The sequence below is a fragment of the Astatotilapia calliptera genome, chromosome 19 (genome assembly GCF_964374335.1).
Source record: "Astatotilapia calliptera chromosome 19, fAstCal68.1, whole genome shotgun sequence".
NCBI lineage: Eukaryota > Metazoa > Chordata > Actinopteri > Cichliformes > Cichlidae > Astatotilapia > Astatotilapia calliptera.
In genome coordinates this window covers 4,651,232-4,676,902 of record NC_137440.1, presented here as the reverse complement: position 1 = coordinate 4,676,902, position 25,671 = coordinate 4,651,232, and the positions used below count along the sequence as shown (strand labels likewise).

The 25,671-nt window shown below is 40.6% G+C and overlaps 1 protein-coding gene across 4 annotated transcripts in view; it reads left to right on the top strand.

Annotated features, from left to right (window-relative positions):
- npas3 (neuronal PAS domain protein 3) overlaps nt 1–25,671 on the top strand; it is a 374,776-nt gene that overhangs the window by 324,852 nt on the left and 24,253 nt on the right. For all 4 annotated transcript variants that reach the window (XM_026151150.2, XM_026151153.2, XM_026151151.2 and 1 more), the window contains 3 exons: nt 13,786–13,904; nt 18,316–18,509; nt 21,343–21,449. In XM_026151150.2, coding sequence (XP_026006935.1) covers nt 13,786–13,904; nt 18,316–18,509; nt 21,343–21,449 — 420 coding nt within the window. The remainder of the gene's footprint in view (nt 1–13,785; nt 13,905–18,315; nt 18,510–21,342; nt 21,450–25,671) is intronic.

Here is a 25,671-nt window from a genome sequence, read left to right as displayed (position 1 = left end):
AGACCAGAAAAGAAAGGCCCTATATAGCACTTTATCATATGGAAGGAAGAAAGGAAGGAAAAAATGGATAAGCATTTGACTATGGAAGGATGTGGAAATGCATTTTACAGCAAGTTTACCAATGGTATGAATGAAAGAAGAAAAGAAGGAAGGAAAGAATGTCAAAGATGGGCATGAAGGTTAACATGGATAGATTTAGTGAAAACTAAAAAGGGACAAAAAACAAAAATGGATCCAGTTTAATAAAAGGAAAGCAACAGAAAGAGTAAATTGGAGGCTTAATCAAGAAGGTATCTAACAAGTGTAAACACAATGGGAAAGAGGGAAGGAAGCAAGGAAAAGCTGATATTTCAAGTGACGAAGATAGATTAAAAAGGGGGGCATGAAGCTTGAACCGAACATCCCAGCTCTAAGGTCGCAAGTCTGTACCCACATAAGATCACATTAGCATGATGGCAAGATGAGCTATTCTTATTTCCCGGAGACTTACTCTGACTCTAACCGTACCCTAAACCTGAAGCCAATGAGAGGCCTTCCATTATCTGTTCAGGGTAGTTTGCCCCAACAACGTATAAGCAGCACACACTGTGTTTGATTTATACACACTCGGAACAGCAAATATGGATTCATCCGAGGCTGAAAAAAACTAAATAAGACATTTCCTCCTGTTTGTTAAATGTCTCTTACAGATGAACTTGAAGTTTCACAGCCAACACTCCGTGACCGGCAACCGATCTGTCCACATTCTTGTCTCTATCAGAGCTAGGCGATGACCCTCTTCAAAGCCTCAGTAGAAGTAGTAATCATGTAAAACAGCGGGTGCACGTCTGTTCCATCTGATCAGAGACAATAAGTCATAGTTTGTGTTCATCAGGAGCCAGAGCAACTCTTCACAGACATGTTTGTAAAACCAGTTAGCAGCTCACTGAACACGGCCGCCACATCTATTCCTCCTCACGCCTTCCTCTGATTACGGATGCTAATCTGTTCAGTTCATCCATCTGTCCCTCTCTCTGCTGCCGCCTGGATTCAATTACACCAAGCATGCGCCTCGCTCTGTTGTCCCCGTCCTCTCTGTTTCTTCTTCCTTCTCATCGTGTTCTGCTTCTTGTGTTGTTGTTTTTTGTTTTTTTTGTACTTCCCTTTCTTGTTTGGTTGTCTTTTATCTGGGGACGCTGCGCTCGTCTGGCCAAACATGAACAGAGAGACGAGGAGAGAGATAGAAATTAAAAGAAAAGAAATAACAACAGAAGGACTCAGAGACACAGAGGAAGAAAAGTGAAGACTGAGTTATGAATTAATTTAACATGGAAATGGGCTCTTTAGAAAAAACTGTCCTGAACAGTGATGGAAGTTGCAGTGATGCAACTTTGAAAGACCACTGGTTAAATGTATTAAAATGTGTTTATAATTGTGTTGTTGAGCGACAAATATTTGCAACATGCAATAAGAAGTTACAAGTCCGTTTGAAGTTAGTTGTTAATAAAATGCTGATAATTTTATAGTCATATTGTTAGCTGCTAGTCAAACCCTAAAAAAGCACGTTATTCCAGTGTGGCCGATAAACCTAAAACCAAAAGATTTACATTATGAGGAGCAAAACCAGTGATGCACTGGCAACCCGCCTAGGGTGTATGCCACCTCTCGCCATATGCGTGCTGGCTCCAATTCTTCTAAATGGCAAACAAACCTATATATTAATGATCAGCTATAATGCTTTTAATATTTCAGTGTGTTCAGCATGTATTCCATATTTTCATTTTTAGTCATAATTAGGGTAACCAAAGAAATCTGGAATCATTAGCTATAGAAAATTTCCCAAAGCATCCTGCATTGGCAAGCTAGCATTTTTTTTTTCGGGGTAAGATAGATTGTTTAACTTGTCTATGATCTGCTCTATGATTTTGCAAGGAACTGCAAAGAAGGTTCTTTGGTGTCCAGGTTGACAGATGAGTTCAGGCAGGAGTCTCTGTTAATTATGATGTTTGCAGATGACACTGTGATCTGTAGTGAGAGTAGGGAGCAGTTGGAAGAGAGCCTGGAGAGGTGGAGGTATGCTTTGGAGAGAAGAGGAATGAAAGCCAGTAGAAGTACAACAGAATACATGTGCGAGTGAGAGGGAGGCAGGTGGAACAGTAAAGCCTGGGTGATTTGTGACAGAGGGAAGCTAGAGTGAAAGAGAATGTTTACAAGCTGGTAGTGCGACTGGTTGTATATATGCAGGTGACAGAAATGATGAAATGCTAAGGTTTTCACTGGGAGTGACCAGGATGCGCAGGATTAGAAATAAGCAGATCAGAGGGACAGCTCAGGTTGTTGTTTTGGAGACAAAGTTAGAGCGGCAAGGTTGAGATGGTTTGGACATGTGCAGAAGAGTTGCAGTGGATGTATGGGACAAAGGATGCTTTGTTCATATGGGGGTATTTGTCCAGGCCAAGACTTAAAAAGTCCAAAACTAGGATTCCAGTATAACCATCTCTGAGCTATAATCATCTGTCTGGAAATATGCTATATAAATAAATTTGAACCTTGAACCACTCTCTGAATGTAGATTGCTTACAAGCGGTTTAACTTCTATTTTGGCTTTAATTCAGTAAAAAAGAAAACTAACAGACCATTTCTTATTGGGCTGCTTGTGTGTCTAACACTTCATATTCACAAGGTTTAAGCTTCTTCCTCCTCAGGTTTTAGTTTTTACAAAAAGAAAAGAAGAGATCCAGCACCCTGCTATGTTTGGCTAAAAAACAATGCAGGATAGGAGTGTTATAAGGTGCTGGACACTGTATTTTATTTGTGACACCACTGTTGTCACTGAAAATGTCAGAGGAAGAGCCCGTTGGGAAATCTCATATTTGCTTTGTCTGTTTGTATTTGTTTTTGGCTTGTTTTGTTTTTTCTTTAGCATGACTGGGACCAAAAGCTATGGATTTATCTGCTTCACATCTGCATGTGTGGCACACATGCAAGTACAGTTCTAACCCACCTCTGCTTTAATTCGTCACTCGTGATCTTTTGACATTTCTCTGTACTTCTTCTACTTCTTGCATTGTGCATTTCATCTAATTCCCCCATTACTTAGCACTTAGTTCAGGGGTGTACGACAGACGTGTCCTTGATCCAACACAGCTGATTTAAATGACTAAATGACCTCCTCAACATGTCTTGAGGTTCTCCAGAGGCCTGGTAATGAACTCATCATTTGATTCAGGTGTGTTGATGCAGGGTATCTAAAACCTGTAGGACACTGGCCCTTGAGGCCTGGAGTTGCCCACCCCGACTTAGTTTCGCCTACACCAAGTAGCGCATCGGGCAGTTAACGATCTCCATTGACGTCGGTCAGTGGCGACTGCTTTGGCTTCGTCCCAGGTGATGTCGACGATTTTCAGATCATCCGGGCTCAGATCATCAGATCGTCCTGGCAAGCCTGGATGAGAAAAGACGAGGGTTGGGCGTGGGGTTAGCAACTCCACCCTGCAAAACCGACTGCTACAGAATCAGCAATGTATGGAATTCACTCATATTATACATTTTTAGATTTGAAGTTTAGTTATTCATTTGCACTATTGTCCCTAATCAGGCTAAGCGGCAACACAAAGGCTCAATAAATAAGCCCAGGTTTACCATTCTAACAAGGTTCACATAACAGGTGGTGTTGGCAGCATGTAACCAGTTACAGTGGATAGTGGAGTAGCAGAAGAGTCTGAGGCTATGGTTCTCCCCTGTGTGATTGTTGGGGTTTCCTTCTATTACTGTAGGATCTTTCCTTACAATATAAAGTACTTCTTGGTGACTGTAATTGAATTGAAAAAAGGTACAGTGTCTACCCCATGTAAGAGATGAGTTGCTACCCAAGTGGAGGAGTTAAAGTATCTCGGGGTTTTGTCCAAGAGTGAGGGGACAGACAGATTGATGCCAGTGCTGGAGTGGTCTGTTGTGGTGAAGAGACTAGGAAAGCAGAGGTGTCGATTTACAGATCGATCGATGTTCCTACCCACACCTATGTCCATGAGCTGTGGGAACTGCCTGAAAGAATTAGACTGGAGATATAAACAGTAGAAATGACTTTCCTCTGAAGGCTGTCTGGGCTCGGCCTTAGAGATAGAGTGCAGAGCTTGGTAATTCTGGAGGGGCTGAGTAGAGATGCTAGGAGTCAGCTGAGATGATATGGGCATCTGCCTCCTGGACCCCTCTTAGGTGAGATGAGTCAGGCATGACTTGTAGCAAGAGGAGCTCCCTGAGGCATCCGCAAAACATGCTGGAGAGATTGCGTCTCATCATCTAACTCCCGTTTCATCATATAAATAGTACGATCATAAATGACGCAGGTGTCACAGGTTTAAGACACTGGAAGATGTCGCTGCATTTACAATTGTTTGTTCTGTAAAGTAAATACGCAGTAATGCATAATAGGGTTGCACAGTTAATTGAATTCTCATTTCAGTGATTGACATGATTTTGGCTTCCCACAATTAAATGAAAATGATTGAACAATATTAAAAATGCATGCTCTGCCAATACAACACAAACGAAAAATACACTTGATTTACTTGTGGCCAAATAGCCCAATCTATAAAACTTTACTCTAAAAGGCATTTAGCTTGTCCACATGGGCAGCAGCAAATTTCCACTTGAAGGTGTCAGTTTTAGATTAGGGGTTTCTTTCTCGATCAGCACCCTCTCAAGTCCAAGGCAATGTGAAGCTTGCTTCAAAAAAATAAATCAGTTCAAAGAAATCATTAAAAGCCCCAAATTACCATGACATTCATGCCCCTGATTATTGTACATTTCTGACCACAACTGTAACAATTAATGATTTTGCAATATTAGGGCTCATAGAGCAATGAAGTGGCTTTAAAGCTTCTGAAAGAAAAAAAGTGAAGTGAAGTTGTTCCTAAAAATCTATATTGCTTATTGATGTTTGTCAAGGAAAGACAAAAACTTTAAATGGTCTTTAAAACATTGACCCTGCCACTACCTGCATAGGGGGCCCATAAGATTTTCTGAGTATGTATATGTCTTTAAAAGAGACCTGATTTGTCAGGTAGGCAGTGTTTTGGTGGGGGTTGACCTCTTAGGTGTGCAGCATTAATTATTATGCCGATGTAACCCAGTAACCAGTAACCCCCTTTCCAAAATTCCAAAAACCTGAAGTTGACTGAATTGTGGAGTTAAAGCCCCAAATCCTGCTTCACAGTAGCCGGTTCAGGACTAACGCAAGAACTAAACTGTCACTCTCTTTCTCTCTACAGTCTCCTGACTTTGGCTTGTTTTGCCCTTGTTTTCTGTCTTTCTCCTCCCTTTTGGGCTTTCCAGCAGGAGTCACGTCTCTCTCTGTCTCTGGAAGTAATTATGCAGGTTGCAGATACAGACAATTGCCTATTATCTCTGCGTTGTGTATGCGTGTGTCATTGTGACCTCCGACCTCAGTCAGAACAAAGACGAGCTGTCAGTCTCATCATCCGTATCAGGGAAAACAAATTGTCTGTTCATTTACCCTCCACCTCAGACTCCACGTCTTCCCTCCTTTCCTCAACCCTATTGTCTCTATACTTTGTGGACAATGGTATGCGGACACTTGAATGTGTCATTATGTAAAACATGAGACGCAGACACGCTGATCATTAATGCACTGCTCTCTCCAGCACATGAGGGTTCCTGTCACTGGTACCTAACCAAAATATACAGATCTGCCTTCAAACTTTTGACCTTTTTTGTTGCTTTGTAATCGTTCATCTTCTTTTTTGTCTTTGTTTCACAACCATTCTGTCTTCCCTTTCCCCCCGTCTTTTCATAGGTAGATCAGCTCCCAAAAGAGAAAGTGGAAAAGCTAAATACAGCTTAGAAAAGCCTTAGTCCTATCACAGGGAGATCACTGAGAAAGAAGAGGAGGGAGGAGGAGGGAGGAAGATGAAACGAGGGGTTGAGGGATATCTCAGAGGAGGAAATACAGGAGTCAAAAGAGACCAGGAGAGACAAAGCTAGGACTGAGGTGTCTCAAGGCTATTAGAGCACTGTTTGATTTGAGCTCACTGTCCTGATAAGACTGTCAAAATAAAAGTATCTTTTTTTTATCACTTTAGTGAAAAAGGAGAGGAAATGTGGGGAGGATGCACTGGGGGAGGAAAGGAAATGGAGAAAGTGAGGTGAGGAAGAGGAGGAGGAGAAGTGGAGGTGTGTTACAGATTATATATGAAAAAAACTTTGGTTCCCAGGCTTTAAACAATGTGGGAAAGGCTTTGAGGGAATCTACTGTTACACACACGAACACACAAACTTTGTAAAGCTTTGTAAAAAACTGTACAGGAATCTGACTGAATCCTTCTTCATTGCGTCCTCTTCCTCAATTTCGTCTCTGCCTTGTTCTTCAGATCATTTTCCTTCCTCAGTACAGACAGTACAGCTCCTATCTTGTGGGTGGGGCAGGGATAGCTCAGTAGGTAAAGTGGTCGCCCCATGATCGGAAGGTCGGCGGTTCGAATCCACTTAACGGCTACCCTGAGGTACCCCTGAGCAAGGTACCGTCCCTACACACTGCTCCCCGGGCGCCTGCTTAGTGGGCTGCCCACTGCTTCACTGAGTGAATGGGTCAAATGCAGAGAAAAACAAGTAATTGTAACCTCTCCCCTCTGATTTCTTAAGCCCTCTTTTCCTATCTTCTTTTTCCAACCAGTATCTCCGCTCTTCTCTTCCTCCACATTTTTAAAAAATCACTTCCTATTTCTGCCCCTGCTTCTTTCCTTCTGTCTTTCCTTCTTTCCTTCCTCATCCCTCTTCTTCGCCCTTTCGCTGCCTGTTCTCCATTCCCCTGTAGCACCTCCTCCACTTTCATATACCAAACTGTTATCGCTTGGACTTTTCTTCCTGACACAATTTGTCAAATCCTGCCTGATAGAAAACACATTCTATTCATAAGGCGAGTCTCGCCTCCTGCCTTTCCCTCCTCCACCTCTTCCTCCCCTCCTCTCCCTCCTGACACTAGCAATTCAATTACAGCCATGGAGGCGATAGTGAGCCGGAGAGGCAGGAATATGACAGGACAGTTACAGAGTGTTTACACAATTAAACTTTTCTTTGACAATAGTCTCTCCCTGTGATGAATACCTAGCTCGCTTGTGCTTTCCGTGTGTGTGTGTGTGTGTGTGTGACCCCATATTTAGATTATTCCTGCTCTTATATATGTATATACTGTGTTTGGAAGAAAGTGCACTGCGGCACATCCTTCATGGTTGCCTGTCTGATCTCCCATGGGTCTGCTTTGCCTTGTGGTTCAGTGTTTCCCAGAGAATTAGATTGCATTTATGGCTTCAGTGTGGGCAGTGGCACACACATCCATTTCTATGTGTATGAATCGAAGCAAGCCCACAGTATCTTAGGTAAGTAAATAATGTACTTTTTATAACAATGATGAAGAGATGTACCTCTTCTGGCTGCTCCGTTTAGGATTCGCCACAGGGAATCATCTACCTACATCTCACCCGATCCCTGCCATCCTTGTCTGTCCCACCGACCGTCTGCATGTCCTTCTTCATGACATCCATGAATCTCCTCTGTGGTCTTTCTGTGGTCTGCAGATCGCTTCAGCCTTTCCTCTCTAACTGTCAATTCTGGTCACTCCTAACCTGTCACCTCTCCTGCCTTTTTATAATTGCCAACACAACCCTACATTATAGCAGGTCTCTTTACTCACAAATCACCCCTAACACTTGTCTCCAACCACTTCCGCTTTGCCTACACTCTCTTCTTCCTTACTTCGCTCTGTCTGTTGCTTTGGATAGCTGACCTGAGCTATTTTGCTTCTCTCCAGAGCATACCTCCACCTCCAGGCTCTCTTCCACCTGCTCCTTACTCTCAATACAGATCACAGTGTCCCTGTGAGCATCATGGTCCACTGACACTCTTGCCTGACCTCACTTGTCAACTCCTCCATCACCACTGCAAACAAGAGCGGGCTCAGAGACTATCCCACCCCCACCTTGAACCCGTCTGTCACCTCACCACTGTCTTGCTGTTTTGATGCAAGTCTTGCATCATCCTCACAAATCTCACCCATTACTTCAAGATATGGCTCATTAGTCACGCAGAATCAGTTACAGTACCAGTAGAAGCTTTTTACAACTTAACATGTTGCGCCTCTTCTGTTAAAGTACACAGGACACTAAAAGTTCTGTCCAGTGTTTTCTAAGCTGATTTTCAATACTGTATGTATGTATTTCTCATAGAACTTCCCTATGATCATTCCCTAACTCTTCCTAGTATCTCAAATTGAAAGTATCAATCACCTCTGGCCTGATCCACTTTTTCTTTCTGCCATTTTGTTTTCTCAACACTGGAAACATCAGAGCCTTTGAGATGCCTTTTAAGCACACTTCTGCTTCCCTGTCAGTCTGATTAATTTGTTGTGAGCTTCTCTTTTCAGCCACTTAAAGTTGCTAAATGACTCATTAATGTGCTACATGTGTCTGCCTTATCTGCTGTATTACACGCCTCTTGTTAAATTAGTGTGTTTTCCTCACTCTTCCTTTAGTTTGTCGTAGCGGCGCTTTGCTGTGGCTGCAGCGGCAGCTGGTGGAGGTTGCAGTGACCTTGCTGTAGCTTGCTTTGTCTCGCCCCACGCGCCTCTGTCACGTTAGCTAGTTATCAGTCGGACACAACGGGCTCCCTGAACCAGGCAACGTTATTAGAGTGTCTGACAATGATACCCTGTCCCACTGAGACTTCCCGGCAATTGCGCGCGCACACACACACACACACACACACACACACACACACACACACACACACTGGTGGAAAGAAACCCTCAGTACTCTGGGTATTGTCCACAGATCACAGGCGTAGGTGAGTTGTTCTTTTTAATTAATCATTTGTCCTTCAAACGAGGGAAAGTTTCAGTGCCGTAGATAATTAGGTCCCAGAGTCGGGCGGCGGCAGAGCCGGTAGCCACCTGCTGCCTTTGTAGCGCTAATCTTTGTCTTGTAGGAGCGTCGTCCCCGAAGACGCCATGGCTACGCACGCCGAATGAGCAGAATGAGAAAACACCTCTGAATCCCCACATGATCCTGCTCCTCCTCCTCTTCTCTCTTCTTTTTATTCTGTTTGTCTTTTTTCCCCTCTCTGCGTTCTTTCAGACTCCCTCCACTCTTCCTCCTCTTCTTTCCTGTAATCTTTTACTTGTTCTTATTCCCTCCACTCCTCCTCTTCCTTTCACTTCTTTTACAACAGAACTTACCCCTCCACCTCTTCCTCCTCCTCCAGATCATCTCTTCCTCTTTTCATCCTGTTATTCTTTTCTCCCAGTTCTCTACTCTCACAGCTTCCTCCTTTTCCATCTCGTCTTCTTCTCCTGTTGTTGCTCCCTACACTATCCATCCGCTTTATACCTTCCATTGCTGTACAACTTATTCTCTCTTGACTTCCTCTTTCCTCCTTTCCATCCTTTCATCTGATATTTCGTCTACTTTTACACCATTTTCCTTAATTTCCTTCTCCTCTTATTCCTCCTCCATTTCCTTTCCATCTGTTTATATTTTCTTGCTCACACTTCCCCTACTTTTTCCTTGCTTTATGCCTAAATTTGTGCTTCTTTTCTTTTCCTCCACGCTGTTTCTTTTCTGTCATCCTCATTTTTTTCATACCCTTGCTCCCATTTCCTATGCTCTTTTTTCTCATTCTTTTTTTCCTATTATTTCTCTATTTTGACTCTTAAACTCTCCTTCTGTTTTTCCTTTTTTATAATTTCTGTTGCTTCTGCTCAGAGCCCCTTTGTTCCCTGCTCTTTCTTGATGCATCTCTACGATTCTTCATCTCTTCACCACCCTCCTCCTCTCCTTTGACTCTTTTTTCTCTCTTAGACCCACTGCTCCTCCTTCTGTCTTCTTGTTCTTTTTATATTTTTCTTCCTACTCCAGTCGTCTTCCTGTTCTTCGTCACGTGGATTCCTTTTCTCTTCTCTCTCCTCGCCTTTCTTCCTTCTCTTGCTGTTTCAGTTCTTCCTTCACTTCATTCATGCAGAAATTGTTTAATTGCAAACAAGCACACAACGTGTGTGTGTGTGTGTGTGTGTGTGTGTGTGTGTGTGTGTGTGTGTGTGTGTGTGTGTGTGTGTGTGTCAAAATGAAAAGAGGTGTGTATGACAGTGAATGTGATATCTCAAGTGAGTGAGTGTGTGTATGCATGCAGAAACTAATCCCATTAATTCAAAGAGAATAACAAAGACAGAAGGGGGGTGGGGGGGAGTGGGGGGGTCCAGCTCCCCTGTCATTTGTCTGTCCTCTCTCTCTTCCATTCCCTCTCTCCCTCCATCATCATTATTCTCCGTCAGATCGGCTGCTGTTTTCCTTTAGGAGCGACTGGTGGTGGGATGGAAGAGAAGAAGAGGGAGGGGGTGGAGATGAAGATTTGTAGCTCCTCCTGGGAAGCTTCATGTCCTTTCCTTTCCCTCCTTCTTCTTCTTCTCCTTTTCCTCCTTCCTCTTTTGTTTCCCCTTTTTCCTCAGATATCCCTGCCTATTTTTCACTTTGTCCTTTTTCCATTCCTGTTACATTTCACTTTGTTCTTACTTCATTCTTTCTCCCACCTCTTTTCTAAACCTTCCCTTTACCCAAGTCTCATCGCCTTCACTTCATTTCATTTCTTTTTGCCTCCCTCTGCCTCTTTTCTCTTTCTTTTCTCTTCCTTCCTCCCCTTCCATCTCCTGCTCTCTCCACATCTTTTGCTTTTGCTCCACTTGTTTAGAATTGTTTGTTTTTCTTTTTCTTTTTCATCTCTGGATCAAGTGAGCAGTGTGCACACCTATGTTTGTGAATGTGATAACTCAAGAATGAAGTGAGGTAGGAGAGTTAAGTTAATACCATTGTTGTATCTACTCAGATGAGTTTGAATGTCAGTGATTTTGACCTGAAGGTCAAGGTCACGTTTTTTGAAAATCTTCTGATGGGTAGCATGAGTGGTTGTCAGTATTTTTATCCCATGCTTCATCTACTTTCCTTTTTCTATCAAGGTTTTTCTGAAATGACTTCTTTTCTTTCTGTCTACCTGTTTCACATTCAAATTTGTATTTCTCTTATTTTTCCCTTACTTCCTCCTTTATTTTCTCCAGTCTTTCCACCCCCATGCTTTCCCCTCTCTCCTTTTTTCCCTCACTCCCTTTTTCTCTCCTTCACCCCCTCCCCCCTCCCTCCTGTCTTCCTCTCTTCAAGGACGTTTATATTATAAAGGATGAATTTGCATATTAATTCATTTCTTTCAATTTTTTCAGATTAGACGTTGTCAACACATATCAGTGCTGATCAAACTGCCACATCCACCAGAGACCTGACTGTGTTCATGCATAAGCGTGCGTGGTTGTGCGTGTGTGTGTGTGTTAGGGGAGTTGCCTCCTGAAACAAAGAAAAATAAAGACCTGCAACAGAGGGAAAAGCAAGTAGCCTTTTAGTGCTCACCAACCTGAACAACTGTGTTGAGACATCATAAAAGGATTTACATGCTGGAAGGAAATGTTCCAGTTCTGCGTCGTGCTAAAGTTGCAGGAAGCGGCGTTGGTGGATGTAAGCTGCACGATAACATGTTGATCGCTGTCTGTGGTTAAATTGTGCTTTCGCATTACCTTAAATGTTCACAAGCAAATAGAAAACAAATAACCCAGCATGTCTGGAATTACAAATATGGACTTGGATTAGCTTTTTTTAATTTGATGAAAGCTGTAGGAAATTAGCCAGCACAAGAGTTATCTTATATTACACGTCTAAAGGATGTGTGCTATAGTTTAGAGTTTTGGTTCACTTCCTGTTGTATTTTTTCTTTTCTTTTTCTTGTTTTACATTTCTCATCGATCAGTCTGTGTTTTGTTTTTTTGCCCTTTGGCAGCCCCTTCTTTCACTTGTTTACTTTCTCTGACTGACCGCTTGTGTTTGAATCAAATTTGGATTTTGTGACTTTAGCTTATCTTCCCATTTGAGTCTCTTCTTCCAAGTGAACGATCGCAATTTGATTGTGATGATTAATCGTACCCTGTGCTGCTCTTTGAGAATTTCTGATGGAGGATGGGGCAAAAAAAATTGCACATGACTTTCCCACTCTTTTTTAAAATTGTTACTGTGTTTAGGAGCAACATAATCCCTGACTGAGTTACACAGAGATGCACAGTGTTGTGTTTTTCAGTGAATGAAATAATGCATTCACAAACTGTGTATGAGTCAGCAGGAGGTGGTTGGGGCTACATGGAAATTCTACACAGGTTTTGACTCCAAAGTCTGTGGATTAGTTCAAAGAAAAATAATTTGGTGAGTCTGATTGAACTTACATGATCACAACCTTTCTGTAACCTTAACCAGCTTCAACTCTTGAAAATCTGAATACACTGTTACACATTCACAAGTACAGCACTCCAGACACATCTGGGAATAATGCTACAACAATAACACTCCCATATTGCCATGCTTAATTCCAAGTGAATTTTGACATTTGTACACTTAAGCAACCTGGATTGTGTTTGTACTGAACACTGTTGGTCATCGTGTTTAAGTGTAAGGGAACATTTCCTGGCTGTCTCTCCTCACATCGCTTCCTCTGATGGACGGAGAAGTTATGAATATGCAGCTGATTTCTGAAAGCTGACAGCTGCTGACAAATGAAGCATCTCACCTTACGTAAGCATTGCTACCTCCTGATTTGATGTAAGCTCACTGGCTGAACTTTGAAGGCTGCTGAAAAAATTGACTTCTTGTGTGAGGATTTCATGTTGTGAAGGGCCAGGCTGCCACAGGCTGTTAACCTATCAGTTAGGAGTCGTCTGAGCAATTTTAACTTTGCTAAAGGAAGCATCAAATTTCAGTCTTTCAACAATTACATGAGGCTTATTTTAATAGTTCTAATATCAGAAGATTGTCGTTTTCAAGCTGTTAACCTTAACCCTTTACTTTGGATCTAATCGCTGCGTCGTCCTCTTCTGATGTGTTTTGACATTTCCCCGTTTGAGTGTCATGAGCTGCTTTGATTTGATTGACGGGTTGACTGCAGCTGTGATTGGTTGACTGGCTGAACTGACAGTATGAATGTGTTTATTTGTTATACACCCATTTAAAAATGCTTCACTTGTGTTTGAGCCAATTACAGTTTTCTGCGCTGTACACTTTTGGTGAACCATCATAAAGTAAACTAATCTTTTTTTTATTATTGTTGCTATGCACTGTTTTCAGTTTCATTCCACCTGGACTTTAGGTTATTTAGTTTCAGTCTGATTAATAACTTGCATAATTAAGTGTTCTATATTGGGATTTCTTACTTGAAATTATTCAAAATGTACATACATTAAATTGCATGTGTGTATATATAAATATATTTTTTATGAAAAGTCTGGTTTTCTGTATTTATTTTTTTTTACTGAACTAAAATGTTTTTGCACGTGTAGGTTTAGTTTTTAGTTTTTGTTGACTTTAATTACCTTGGTGGTTGTTAAACATGCCCATACAGTAAAGACTTACAAGGAAGCAAGAAGACTTAAAACTAGCAGTTGATGGCATAACCTTACTGGAAGCATTTATTCAAGTTGTAAATCATATCCTTGTATGATGACTTTTTAAAAAAATACCAAAACAAAAAGGCTTCTTTAAAACTATTTCAACTTACCTGTTACATTTTAAGTGTTTTGTTTGACATTTGGAATATAGAACTAAATTAATCTTATAGAGCGTTGTGTGATTTTTTTTCATTCAGTTTATTTTGCATAATACACTCAGAAAAAGAAACATTTATCAGACTCAGTTTTCGTATTGTCTGTTTTTGTCACAGTCGAATCCAGCAGTCCCAGTCTTCTGGCTCCTGATAACTCCCTGGAACGGTCCTTCTTCATCCGGATGAAATCTACACTCACAAAGAGAGGCGTGCACATCAAGTCCTCAGGATATAAGGTCAGAACAATGTATCGCAAAAATAAGTTGAATTCTAAAACTGGAACTGTGGAGAAGGGGGAAAAGAAAAGTCACTATGAAGTTTTTCATAAAAACCTCTTGTGTTGAAGCTGAAAGTCAATCTTTCTTCAATCACATATTAATTATTTGATTTAAACTGTGTGTACCCAGGCAAAATTACAAAAACCATCTAACAAATTATGGAGTTGCTGCTAAATTTTTGAAAGACTGGATTTTCTAACATGGGTATGATCATCTCCCTTCATCTGCTTGAGGACAAATCAACTCATTACTGTTTTTAATCTGTGATTCACGTGGAAATTTATAATGTAATGAAAAAATAGGTACTTTGCATGCTTATGTGTCTCCTTTTCTATATACAGTAGTTTGAAAAGTCTTTGCCTTCATCATGCCTCCTATTTTTTGTTTGTCATACTTAAATGTTTCAGATCATTAAACAAATTTAAATATTAGACAAAGATAACACAAGTAAACACAAAATGCAGTTTCTAAAGTGTTTATTATTAGGGGAACAAAACCCAAACCTACATGGCCATGTGCAAAAAAAAAGGAATTGCTCCCTAAACCAATAAGTCTTTTACATCGCTGTGGAGGGTTGTCAAGGTCATGCCACAGCATCTCAATCGGATTCAGTTTAGGACTTTGACTAGGCCACTCCAAAGTCTTCAGTTTGAACCCAAGTGCACTTCAGTTTGAGGTCACGAACAGATCGCCGGACATTCTCCTTCAGGATGTTTTGGTAGACAGCAGAATTCAAGGTTCCACTTACCACAGCAAGTCTTCCAGGTCCTGAGGCAGGAAAACAGCCCCAGACCATCACAATAGCACCACCATATTTTACTGTTGACATGATGTTCCTTTTCAAAAATGTTCTGTTAGTTTTATGACAGATGTAACGGGACACACACCGTCCAAAAAGTTCAACTCTTGCCTCGTCTGTCCACAGACTCTTTTCCCAAAGGTCTTGGGGATCATTAAGATGTTTTTATGCAAACGTGAGATGAGCCTTTATGTTCCTTTTGCTTAGCAGTAAGCAGTCTTGGAACTTCACCATGGATGCCATTTTGCCCAGTTTCTTTCTTATGGTGGGGTCATGAACCTTAAATGAGGCAAGTGAGGCCTGCAGTTCTTGGGATGTTGTTCTGGGGTCTTCTGTGACCTCTTGGATGAGTCGTCATTGAACTTGGGTTAATTTTGTTCACCACTGTTCCATGTTTTTACCATTTGACTCCAGCACTGTGGTTTGCTGGAGTCCCACAGCTTTAGAAATGGCCTTATAACCTTTTCCAGGTTGAGAATCTCAGCTACTTATTTTATTATAATTTGGTCCTGAATTTCCTTCTATCGCAATATGCTGTCTGTCTTTTGGTCTACTTTTTCTGGGGGCCATTTAGGTTTTTTACAGGGCCATTTAGGTTTGGATTTCTTTTCTTTTCCCCCTTAATAATAAACACCTTCATTAAGAAACTGCATTTTTTGTTTACTTGTGGTATCTTTGTCTAATATTTACATTTATTTGGTGATTTGAAACATTGAACTTTGATAAACATATAAAAAAAAATAGAAACTCAGGAAGGGGGGAAACACTTTTCATGCCATTGTGTATGTTTGTCTGTCAGCTGCTGCCTTTACCAGTCATCTTCCTGCATCTGTATCTCACCCTAGCATCCTCTCTAAGACAGCAATGCTCTGCATGTCCTCCGTTTACTCCATCCATAAATCTTCTTCATGACTTCTGCTCTTTGCATCATCACTCTTAAACCTGCCTCCCTCTCATTCACACGTGTATTCTGTCTTGCTTCTACTGACTTTCATTCCTCTTCTCTCCAGAGTATACCTTTACCTCTCCAGGCTTTCTTCCCCTTACTGTCTACTCTGACTCAGTCATCATCTGCATAGACAATAGTCCATGTATACTCCCATCTATCACCGCTGCAAACAAGAACAGGCTTAGAACAGATTCCTGTTATCTCTCTGCATGCCCTATACCATCCTCAAATACTTCTGTGCCACTCTTGACTTGCAGTACCACACTTCCTGTCTTGGAACCCTATCAGGTGTCTCTAAATCCACAAAGAAACTTCCACAGCATGTCTTTTGTCCTGTTTTGTCCTTCTCTCACCCCAACCGGCCGTGTCAGACAGCTGCCCCTCCCTGTGCCTGGTTCTGCCGGAGGTTTCTTCCTGTTAAAAGGGAGTTTTTCTTTCCCACTGTTGCCAAAGTGCTCATAGGGAGTCATATGATTGTTGGGTTTTTCTCTGTATGTATTATTGTAGGGTCTACCTTACAATTTAAAGCGCCTTGAGGCGACTGTTGTTGTGATTTGGGCACTGTATAAATAAAATTGAATTGAACTGAACTCCTTCTAACCTCGTCCATACTTCTCCATCAACACTCTCAAAGCAAGCATCGCATTTGTACTGCTCTTTTATCAACATGAAGCCATACTGGTAGTAATTGTCAACTCTCTTCTAAACCTAGCTTCATCAACTTTATCTGTCTGTAGTTACTACAGCTCTTCACAACAATTCTTGAAAATCAGTTTCAGTACACTTTTCTTGATTCCTGTGTCATTATTTCACTCTCCTACATTGTGTTAAATAATATGGCTAAAAAGTGCACTGCCCTTGTCATCTGATCTGAATGAAGTGAACTTAACAGAACTGGGCTTTCAGTTCACACTTCTGAGACTTTAAAATTTATGTGGAAAAAAAATGTTAGATGAAAGTGACACTAGAACTTTGGCTGTCTATTACAGTGAAGGACTTGTCTGTTTTTCTTCCGCTTTTGCAGTTACAGTAACCTTGGTTTGATCTTGTTCCCATGCTTAGGTTTGTGATTTTTTTCTGCAGAAAGAAAATATGCATGTATAGGTGTAACATCAGGACTCTAAGCTCTGCGACCGTCTCACTATTCACAGATCGAGAAGCCGGATTAAAGGGGATTCTTTGGGCTGCCTTGTTTGTGCGTCAATGTGTGTGTATGTGGGGTCACTCGTGGTTTATCCCTGACTAATACATTCAATTCTCCTCAGGAATGATGGCAGACAGCAGAGGAAAGACAGAGGAAAAGCTGTCAAAGACAAAACAAAATCACTAAAAGAACTTACAGATTTCATTAATACATTGCCTGAACCATGAATGGAATAGAGACTCAATTCAAACACTAGCATTATCAAAAATATAGCACAGGAAGTATGTTTACTTTGCTTTTTCAGCTTTTGTGTGAAACAAGTTTTTGTGTGGACCAGTTTGTGTTTTTGTTTATGAGCTGGGACACATAACCACAGGACACATATTTTATGTGGTCCTTACTTTGGAGGACACACATGGAAATGGTTCTTTGATAGCTCAAACTTGTTTGAGAGTTTTTGGTAAGTTTGGATGTTGGGCATTTGGGCATTAATATGATGATAGATGAAGATAAGGAAGAAGTGCCAGTATCCTCATAAAGATTTATATAAAGTTTACTAGCATAATAATTGGGAGACCTAAACAGACTGGTACTTATATAGTACTTTTCTAGTCTATTTGAGCACTCAAAGCACTTTCTTATCCATTTACACACATTTAAACAAGCACATTTTAACTTCACACACTCCAATAGATAGCTTGAGGGGAACTCGGAGTTCAGTATCTTGCTAAAGGATGCTTCGACACGCAGACAAGAGGAGTAGGTGTTTGAAGAGCCGGCCTTCCACTTTGTAGAGGAAGTGCTTTACCTCGTGAGCTACGGCCACCCAATGAGAATAGAGCACATTTGTATTTTAGTAGAGACTACGATACAAAACAGATATTCACATATGTATTTTTTCAATTTTATTTTGCCTTTATTTATATACGTAGTGCCCATTGAGACTCAGTGTCTCATTTCAATTCAATTCAATTCAATTTTATTTATATAGCGCCAAATCACAACAAAAGTCGCCTCAAGGCGCTTCATAGATACAGAGAAAAACCCAACAATCATGTGACCCCCTATGAGCAAGCACTTTGGCAACAGTGGGAAGGAAAAACTCCCTTTTAACAGGAAGAAACCTCCGGCAGAACCAGGCTCATTTATAAGTGAAACCTGTTCCAGACAAGCAGATAAACATAATCATATATTAGTACAGACATTTGCACTTACATACACATAATGACACTGGTATAATTTTTGTCCACCTCTAAATTGGACATCAAGTTTGAGCTGACCAGCATACAGGTTATTAGTGCTTCATAGTTATCACCTATACAAAGTCTGAGCTGATGTCTTTCTTTAGCTTCTTCGAGGCCAAAAGTTGCATTATCATACATCCTGATTCTCAATACAAAGAAAGAAATGTAGGTGAATGCTTGTTTTCATTTGAAAAAGTTCTCTGACTTTCCTTTACTTGTTTTTTCCCCTTCAGGTGATCCACGTCACAGGGCGCCTGCGGATCAGGATGGCTCTGACGCACAGCCGCTCAGTGCCCAATCAGATCATGGGGATGGTGGCGGTGGCTCACGCTCTGCCGCCGCCAACAATCAACGAGGTTCGCATCGACTGCCAAATGTTCGTGACCCGAGTCAACATGGACCTAAAGATTGTCTACTGTGAGAACAGGTAGAGCAGAAAAACTGAGTTTTTTTGTTTTTTTTTTGTCATCTGTTGAAAAAGAGTGCACAATAGTTTTTATGAAAAGAACGCAACAAAAAAGCAACATATAGGTCTTTAGCTATCATTTTCATTCTTAATTTTGTTAGTCTTATTGTATTAAATGCTTTTTAGTTTATATTTAATACACTGATTAACTTATTATGGGTTACAAAGAGTTTATAGATCACACAAATGAATGAAAACTTTTTGAGAAGACATGTTTTTATAATAATATCTAGTCCCTACCATGTCTTAGTAACACTTCAAGAAACATGGCATGAACAGCAAATGACATATTACACTATCATGATTTATTGGACAAAAAGAAATTATTAAAAAATTAATAAATAAATTAATAACATGCCCAATAACCAAGTTTAAATCTCAGCTGCACTTATTGCTGAATGTGCTGCAGAAGTAAACACTAGCTGTCTTTAACACTGTCTACTGAGTGACTGGAAACAGTTTCGTTTGTTTCAAGTCAAAGTTTAGAACTTGTTTACTGTTTTGGGCAAGTTTTCTGAAAATCTTGTGATTTCGATAACTTGAGAAGAAGACGGGTTTTGAAATTGATACTAGAAGGTTGAGGGGTAGCACTGAAAGTTGCCAGTGTTTAAACTTGAGTGTAAGTGAATGACACTAAAAACATTCTCGGTCAATTTAACATAAATTTCTGATTCCACTTTCCGCTCAACTTTGCTCTTAGGTATTTTACACAGTCTGACCTTGGGGTGAATTTGGTGAGACGTCCACTCCTGAGAAGATCGGCAACTGTCTTCAATGTTTTTCACTTGTCGATTATCTTTCTTTTAATACAACTTCAAATTGCTTGGAATGACCCTGAAATTTCCCAGATTGATGGGCAGCAATTGTTTCTTTAAGATAGTTATAGATGTCTTTCCTCCTGACATTGTGTTAACACATACCTGAATGCTCCTGATGAGCAAACTACCAAAATGTCAGCTTTTATAGAGGCAGTCACAGATTCTGATGATCAGTTAATGATGTACTGACTTATATCACCTTATATTACACACACATTGTGTACATAATATTTCGGCTGATACATATGAACATAGTATTGCTGAGTAAATGATATGTTTAAGGAGTTTTTTATCTACAAAATTATCTGTTCATCTTAGTTTATTTTGATTGGACATTTTAGAGTGCTCCACTTATATTGTGATTAAATATCACAAGAAATTATACCAAAAAAACTGACTACCGACTACTTCTGCATTCATCTTTCACACCTGCTGTTCAAGAAGAAAAGTTGCCTTCCCTGTCAGAGCATCTTATTCATGAGAACCCTGACCCAATCCTCCCCGGTTTAACAGTGAAATATGTCTCTGATGGATCCATCTCCTTTGCTCTGTCCAGATAAAGCAGATAGGTATCAGGATCTCATGCAGGAGTTAACCGGCCAACCAAGGAGATTCATATCAGGCAAAAAAAAAAACCTTCATGTTTTATTATAGAAAGAGAGGAGGGGAAAATGATAGTAGGCAGATTGCTTTATTGGTGGGTGGAAAAAAGGGACACAATGCGAGGCAGATGATGATATTCAGTGCGTAGCGACAGAAAGCGTCTCTGTGGTGAACAGGCAAGTGTCGCTCCCATTACAGCCCCATTTTGAGGATGAGTTTCTAAGAGAATGAGAAAATGGGAGGATGGGTTTTTCTAAAGAACAGAGTGTGCTGTTATCTGCCTGCCAGACATTAGTCCTCCCACCGCCCACTCGCTGTCACAATGAAACTGGGGAAATTGTTCTGTCTATCCTGTGGCAAATTTGTTCAAATTAAAGCTTTTTAAAGCTCACATGTGTTACCTGTACAATAGACAGGCAGCTTCAGTCTCTGTTGTTGGGTTTATTAGCTTTTTTTGCCTCCCCTGAATCAGACTTCGTAATCATCGAATACCAGAACTGCAGAAAGAAAATTGTCTCAGTGTGACAAGCTATGTATTTCAAAGTTTCACAACATTTCCACTTCCATGCAGCTTATTGTGGTGGGATATGGATGCAAGATTATCATCCAAAGCAAAGCAACAGAATAGAACATGGGGAAGTGGATATTCTTTCATCAGCAATTCCACTTATAAAGGAGCAAATATAATCTTTGTTATTGATTATCAGAATTAGATTCTTTCTTCAATTTTTGCTGACCGCTGGCAAATAGATACGGTGGCCCCGAGGTGCCATTTTAGAACATTTCAGAAACATATCAACAAAATTGAAAAGACAACAACGTTCTGTAAAGCACGAAGAAATCTCGAAAACTCAGCAGCACTTCAGAAATCTTAACAACAGTTCAGAAACCAAAGAGATGTCAGAAAACACAACATTTTGGAAAATATCAAACAGAAAAAGCTAAACGAATGCAACTGAATAACATAACCAGCGTGTGGTTGTGGTGTTTTGTTGAAAGTGGCGTAAAAAACAAATGATGACCAAAAAGTTTAGAACTTTGAAAGAAGTGAAACCTGTGAAGCTTCATTTAAGTGAAATTTTTAAAAAAAAATCAAAATCATGGGGCCTTTTAGACATGTATTTGTGTATTACACATAGAGTGGAGCTTCCACTAGGGGTGGCTGTAGATCAGGAGGTATAGCAGATGATCTACTAACTGGAAGGTTATTGGTCCGATTCCTGGGTGCTCCAGTCTGCAAGGCCAAAGTACCCTGAACCTTAAGTTGCTCTCTGAATGTGAATGCTCGAGTGCTCAAGTAGACTGGAAAAGTGCTGAAGAAGAGCCAGTCCATTTATCATTTACCACTTTGGAACGTGTACTCTTTGTTTCAGAATCAGTGACTACATGGACCTGACTCCAGTGGACATTGTGGGGAAGAGGTGCTACCAGTTTATTCATGCTGAAGATGTGGAGGGGATCAGACAGAGTCACCTTGACTGTGAGTATTGGAACCACCTGACTGAGTGCTGTTCTCTGATTGGGCAAAAGAATTTTTTCCTTAGTAACTTTGGAACTAGCAGTTTATAAGCCAGCTTTTCAGCATTTTTTGCCTACAGGTTAAACACTAGTTTAATGTACTTTACCTCTAATCCAGTGAATCTGTACATTTGTTTCATAGCAGTCATACTGCTAGATTTCCCTCTTCAAAGTTTAAAACCACTTATAGAGAATCCCTGCTCTCCTGTATCTTTGAAAAGTTTTTGCACAGCAGCAACTCTGCAATCTTATTACCCTTGTCAGGAGGCATAATGCACCCTCTGACACACACCCAAGCAGAGGCTTGGTATCCATGTTTAGTGGCTGTCTGGATGATTTGCGGCGTGCTGTTTGTTGCTGCAGTCACATCTTTACAGTGGCGGTAAAAACTGAGGAGGCGTTCAGAGCAGCACAGCGTTTCACGGTTTGTCTGAGGTAGTGAAGGCATTTAGGCAGAACGCCAAATAATAACAAGCGGCACAGCAAGGACGGCTGGCGTGATGGGAGTCGAACACGGGCAGCTACAGTCAGATTCTGTCAAATATTGTCCACTGCGGCTGATTGCATTCAGATATAAGGCACAGATATTTCTCTGAAGACCCTTTTCTATTAACGTGGTTTGAAGGCTTAAAGCAGTGATTTGCGAACTGTATCAATAAAAGCTGTAAAAGCAATAAAATGCTAACTTTTCTGAGATTTGGTTTAAATTACTCAAACTGCTCAGAAAAGTCATGGAACCAACATTCTCAGAGATGTGGAATGACTATTGAATATGATGAAAACTGCCCTCAGAAGCTGGTTTACATTAATACTCTGAAAGAACGAAATGTTTCTTCCACTGAAAACTCTACATCCAGATGAACAGAATCAACTTTCTGGGATTTCCTTACCTGGATAATTCAGTATGCATCAAGACAAAACAAAACCCAGACCAGTTTGTTTGCCAGTATCATTTTACTCAGTGTATTACAATTTACATCTTATTAAGAACATAGGTCTAGGGCATGAAGTCGGTTGGCTCACTGGCCTTTTTGTCCCACTACATCTACACCTTAACCAAAAGAAGGTTTTTATTCTCTCTTCCTCCCCTCATTGGTGGCAGTTTCTTCCTGTTAAAAGGGCATTTTTCCTTTTCACTTTTGCTTGGGGTTTTCTCCAAGTGCCTTGAGGCATCTGTTGTTGGGATTTGGTGCTATATAAATAAACTTTAACTTAATCTATAAATTTATTGGCACTATGATGACTTTAATTATTTCCTATAATCTTTATTTGTCTGAAGATGCATTTAGTTCATCTCTGTTTGAGGCTGCAGTTTGTTCTCCTTCTTTTAGCCTGGCTGTGGCTCAGAAAGCAGAACAGGTCATCTACTAACCGCAAGGTTGGTAGTTTGATCTCTGACTGCTCCAGTCTGAGTTCCAAAGTATCACTGGGCAAGATATCGAACCCCATGTTGCTCGTGATGTGTTCATCAGAGTGTGAATATTAGATGGAAAACACTTGTAGATGTAGAACAAAGTACTTGGGTGAATGAGACATACTAGAGTAAAATGGTACTATATAAGAAGCACTCCATTTGATTTGAGTTAAATTTGGGTTTATGTTTGAGCTTGGTGTTAACGTTTGTTTAGGCTCTTTCCCTTGTGAAGGTTTTGAAAATTGGAATATTACACTGGTGGAAATGTGTGGAAGGCCACTGTTGATGGCATACCACTAGAAAGGCTTCAGTGTTTTTATTCCTGGACGAAGGCCTGTGTAAAAATAAAGATATTGTCATTTATTTTAAATAGGGAGGGCCTTTGATTTTTTTTTTTTTTCATTTGAAGCCCATTTCTATTGGTTGTAGAAACAACAGACCAATCATAGTGCATTTAGTGGTATTAAGAAGGGGTCTCCTTGTTGCTGAACAGTGAAAGAAAATAAATCACACACGCACAAATGGCAGTGTTTGATTTTAGTGTAGCTAGTGGTCTCCTGCTGGTTTGATTTTTTTACATGCACTCTGAAAACAGAGGGAACTGACTTTAAGCCTTTGCTGTCAGTGTTATGTTAAAAGAAATTATTTGATACTGTGTTGCAAATTATTCTATTAGTCTTAAAGGTCTGCTAACTTTCACTGGAAAGGAGGGCCCTTAAATGACTGTACTTACTGTACTTACCTCATCATTTCTCTGCAAATAGAGATTTTTGCCGGTCTCTTTAAGCTCTGACTCCCGACACCGGCCCTTACTGCTGTTGTGACACAAATGAAACATGTCACATAGCTCATCAACAAAAAAAAAGGCAAGAAAATATACCAGCATGGAGCTCCCTGAAACTTTTTCAATTACCTTCTCCAAAAGTTCCTGAGCTCTGAACATCCAGAGTGGCAATCAGGAAGTGGCTCTATGGCGGCCTGGCGGGGTCAGGCAGAATAAGGGGAGGGGGGCAGGTTAGGATGTGTAAAACAAAAAAAAAGGGGGAAGTATTGAGGGAGATTATTCCTCTCTGTCTGCAGTGAGGATGTGAGGTCAGGGAGGCAATCTGCCAGCCAACGGTTTAAATGACTTGGTTTTAGTTGAGCGTAGTCTAATACAGCACCTCCAGTCACCTCTGCTGTTCATTTTATTCTTCCTCTTTCAAAATTAATTTCCTCTGTGAAAGGGGGGCTTTCAGAAATAGATGGCTACAGGGCACTGAGGTTCTCCATGTCTTTTCTCTTTTTTTCTTTCCATCCTCACCGTCAAATGGAGCGCGGTCAGATTGTTCTAAAATCAGCCTTTCTTTGGGGCGGTTTCATTCGGTGGCTTTATGAACTCGCTGCTGATTGTGTGGAAGCTGATTTCAGACAGGCAGGCTAATGATTCCTAACTTTTTTTTCTGCAGACATGGGGGAACCTTCTGGCTAATTGGATAGCGACAGAAAACGTTTGTGTGGACATCAAATGCAAACACAAAAATAAAGAGTAACATCCAGTTTTATTTATATTGGCTTGGTTTTTCATCTTGATACCTTTAAATGTAAGATAATTATTTAATACAGTGATTTAGAGGCATGTTCTTTTAGTTTTTGTGTTCTTTGTGTTCTGGCCAATCAAAATGAGCTCTTTGCACTGGATGTTTGTGTGAAAGAAGAGCCAGACTAAATACTAGACATACCAGGCCTCCACCTCTATGTGCCTGTACTCAAACTACATCCCCAATTCAGAATCTTCTCAGTTAAATCGTAACCGATCGTTGAATCATTCATCATTTTCAGTTGAGAAACAGACTTTCTGCACTTCAATTTTCCTGTTTTTGTGGAACAGCAGCAGCTCACACTCTCCGATTTTTTTTTTGGGTGGGATTTCCACATCTGCTTCTGGTTACCCCATTGCAACATGAGTCAGATAGTTAGGGAATCGATCAAGGTATATTTTAGAGGGATAGCCTATTCTCTCAACAGGGATCTAAATTTTAAAAGGCTTCTTTTCAAGTGGAGGACGAAGCATGATCCCTCTCTGTGAAGAGGCGTCTCTCTCTAAGTCTCTATCATTACCTGCTGACAGCTGGTCTAAGCTCAGGTCAGATCTCAAAGTCAATCTGTCCTCGTTTCCACTCAGAGAACAGAGAGAAAGAGAAGGAAGAGATAAAGGGTGAACTTTCCTTTTCACAAAGAAAGGGGGGAAACGGAAAAGAGTGATTTGTCGGCACGAAGAGGAAAGAAATACTCAGCACAAGGGCTGGGAGAGAAATTCATCTTTTCTCAAAGAAAGGGATAGAGATGGGAACTAGTGATTTACAGACAGAAAAAAAGGCAGGACAAAATGCTAATTTTCACACGGAGAGACAGGCTGACGAGCCGTTTCATGTCTTTTTCAAAAGGGGCAGGAAGAATGAGAAAAGAGGAAGGATGAAGATGGGATAATTCCCATGTTTTCACATAGTGAGAAGGGTCACAAAATGCATTATAAGTAGCAAAAGAGAATTAAGGAAATAGAAGAAAGGGAGAAGAACTTTGCAAAGAAAGGAGAAATTAGAAGATGGTGTTGTAGTTTAACGGAGTGATAGGGAAAAATGTTCAGTTGGTTTTATAGAAGACAAGCACATCCATTACATGAAGGTGAAGATGTGTTAGAATCTATTGTGATCTGTGTTAGGCATCAAGTTGCTTAAAAAAAAGAAGTGCTTTTGAAAAGTTCATGTTTTCATAATGACTGATGAACACA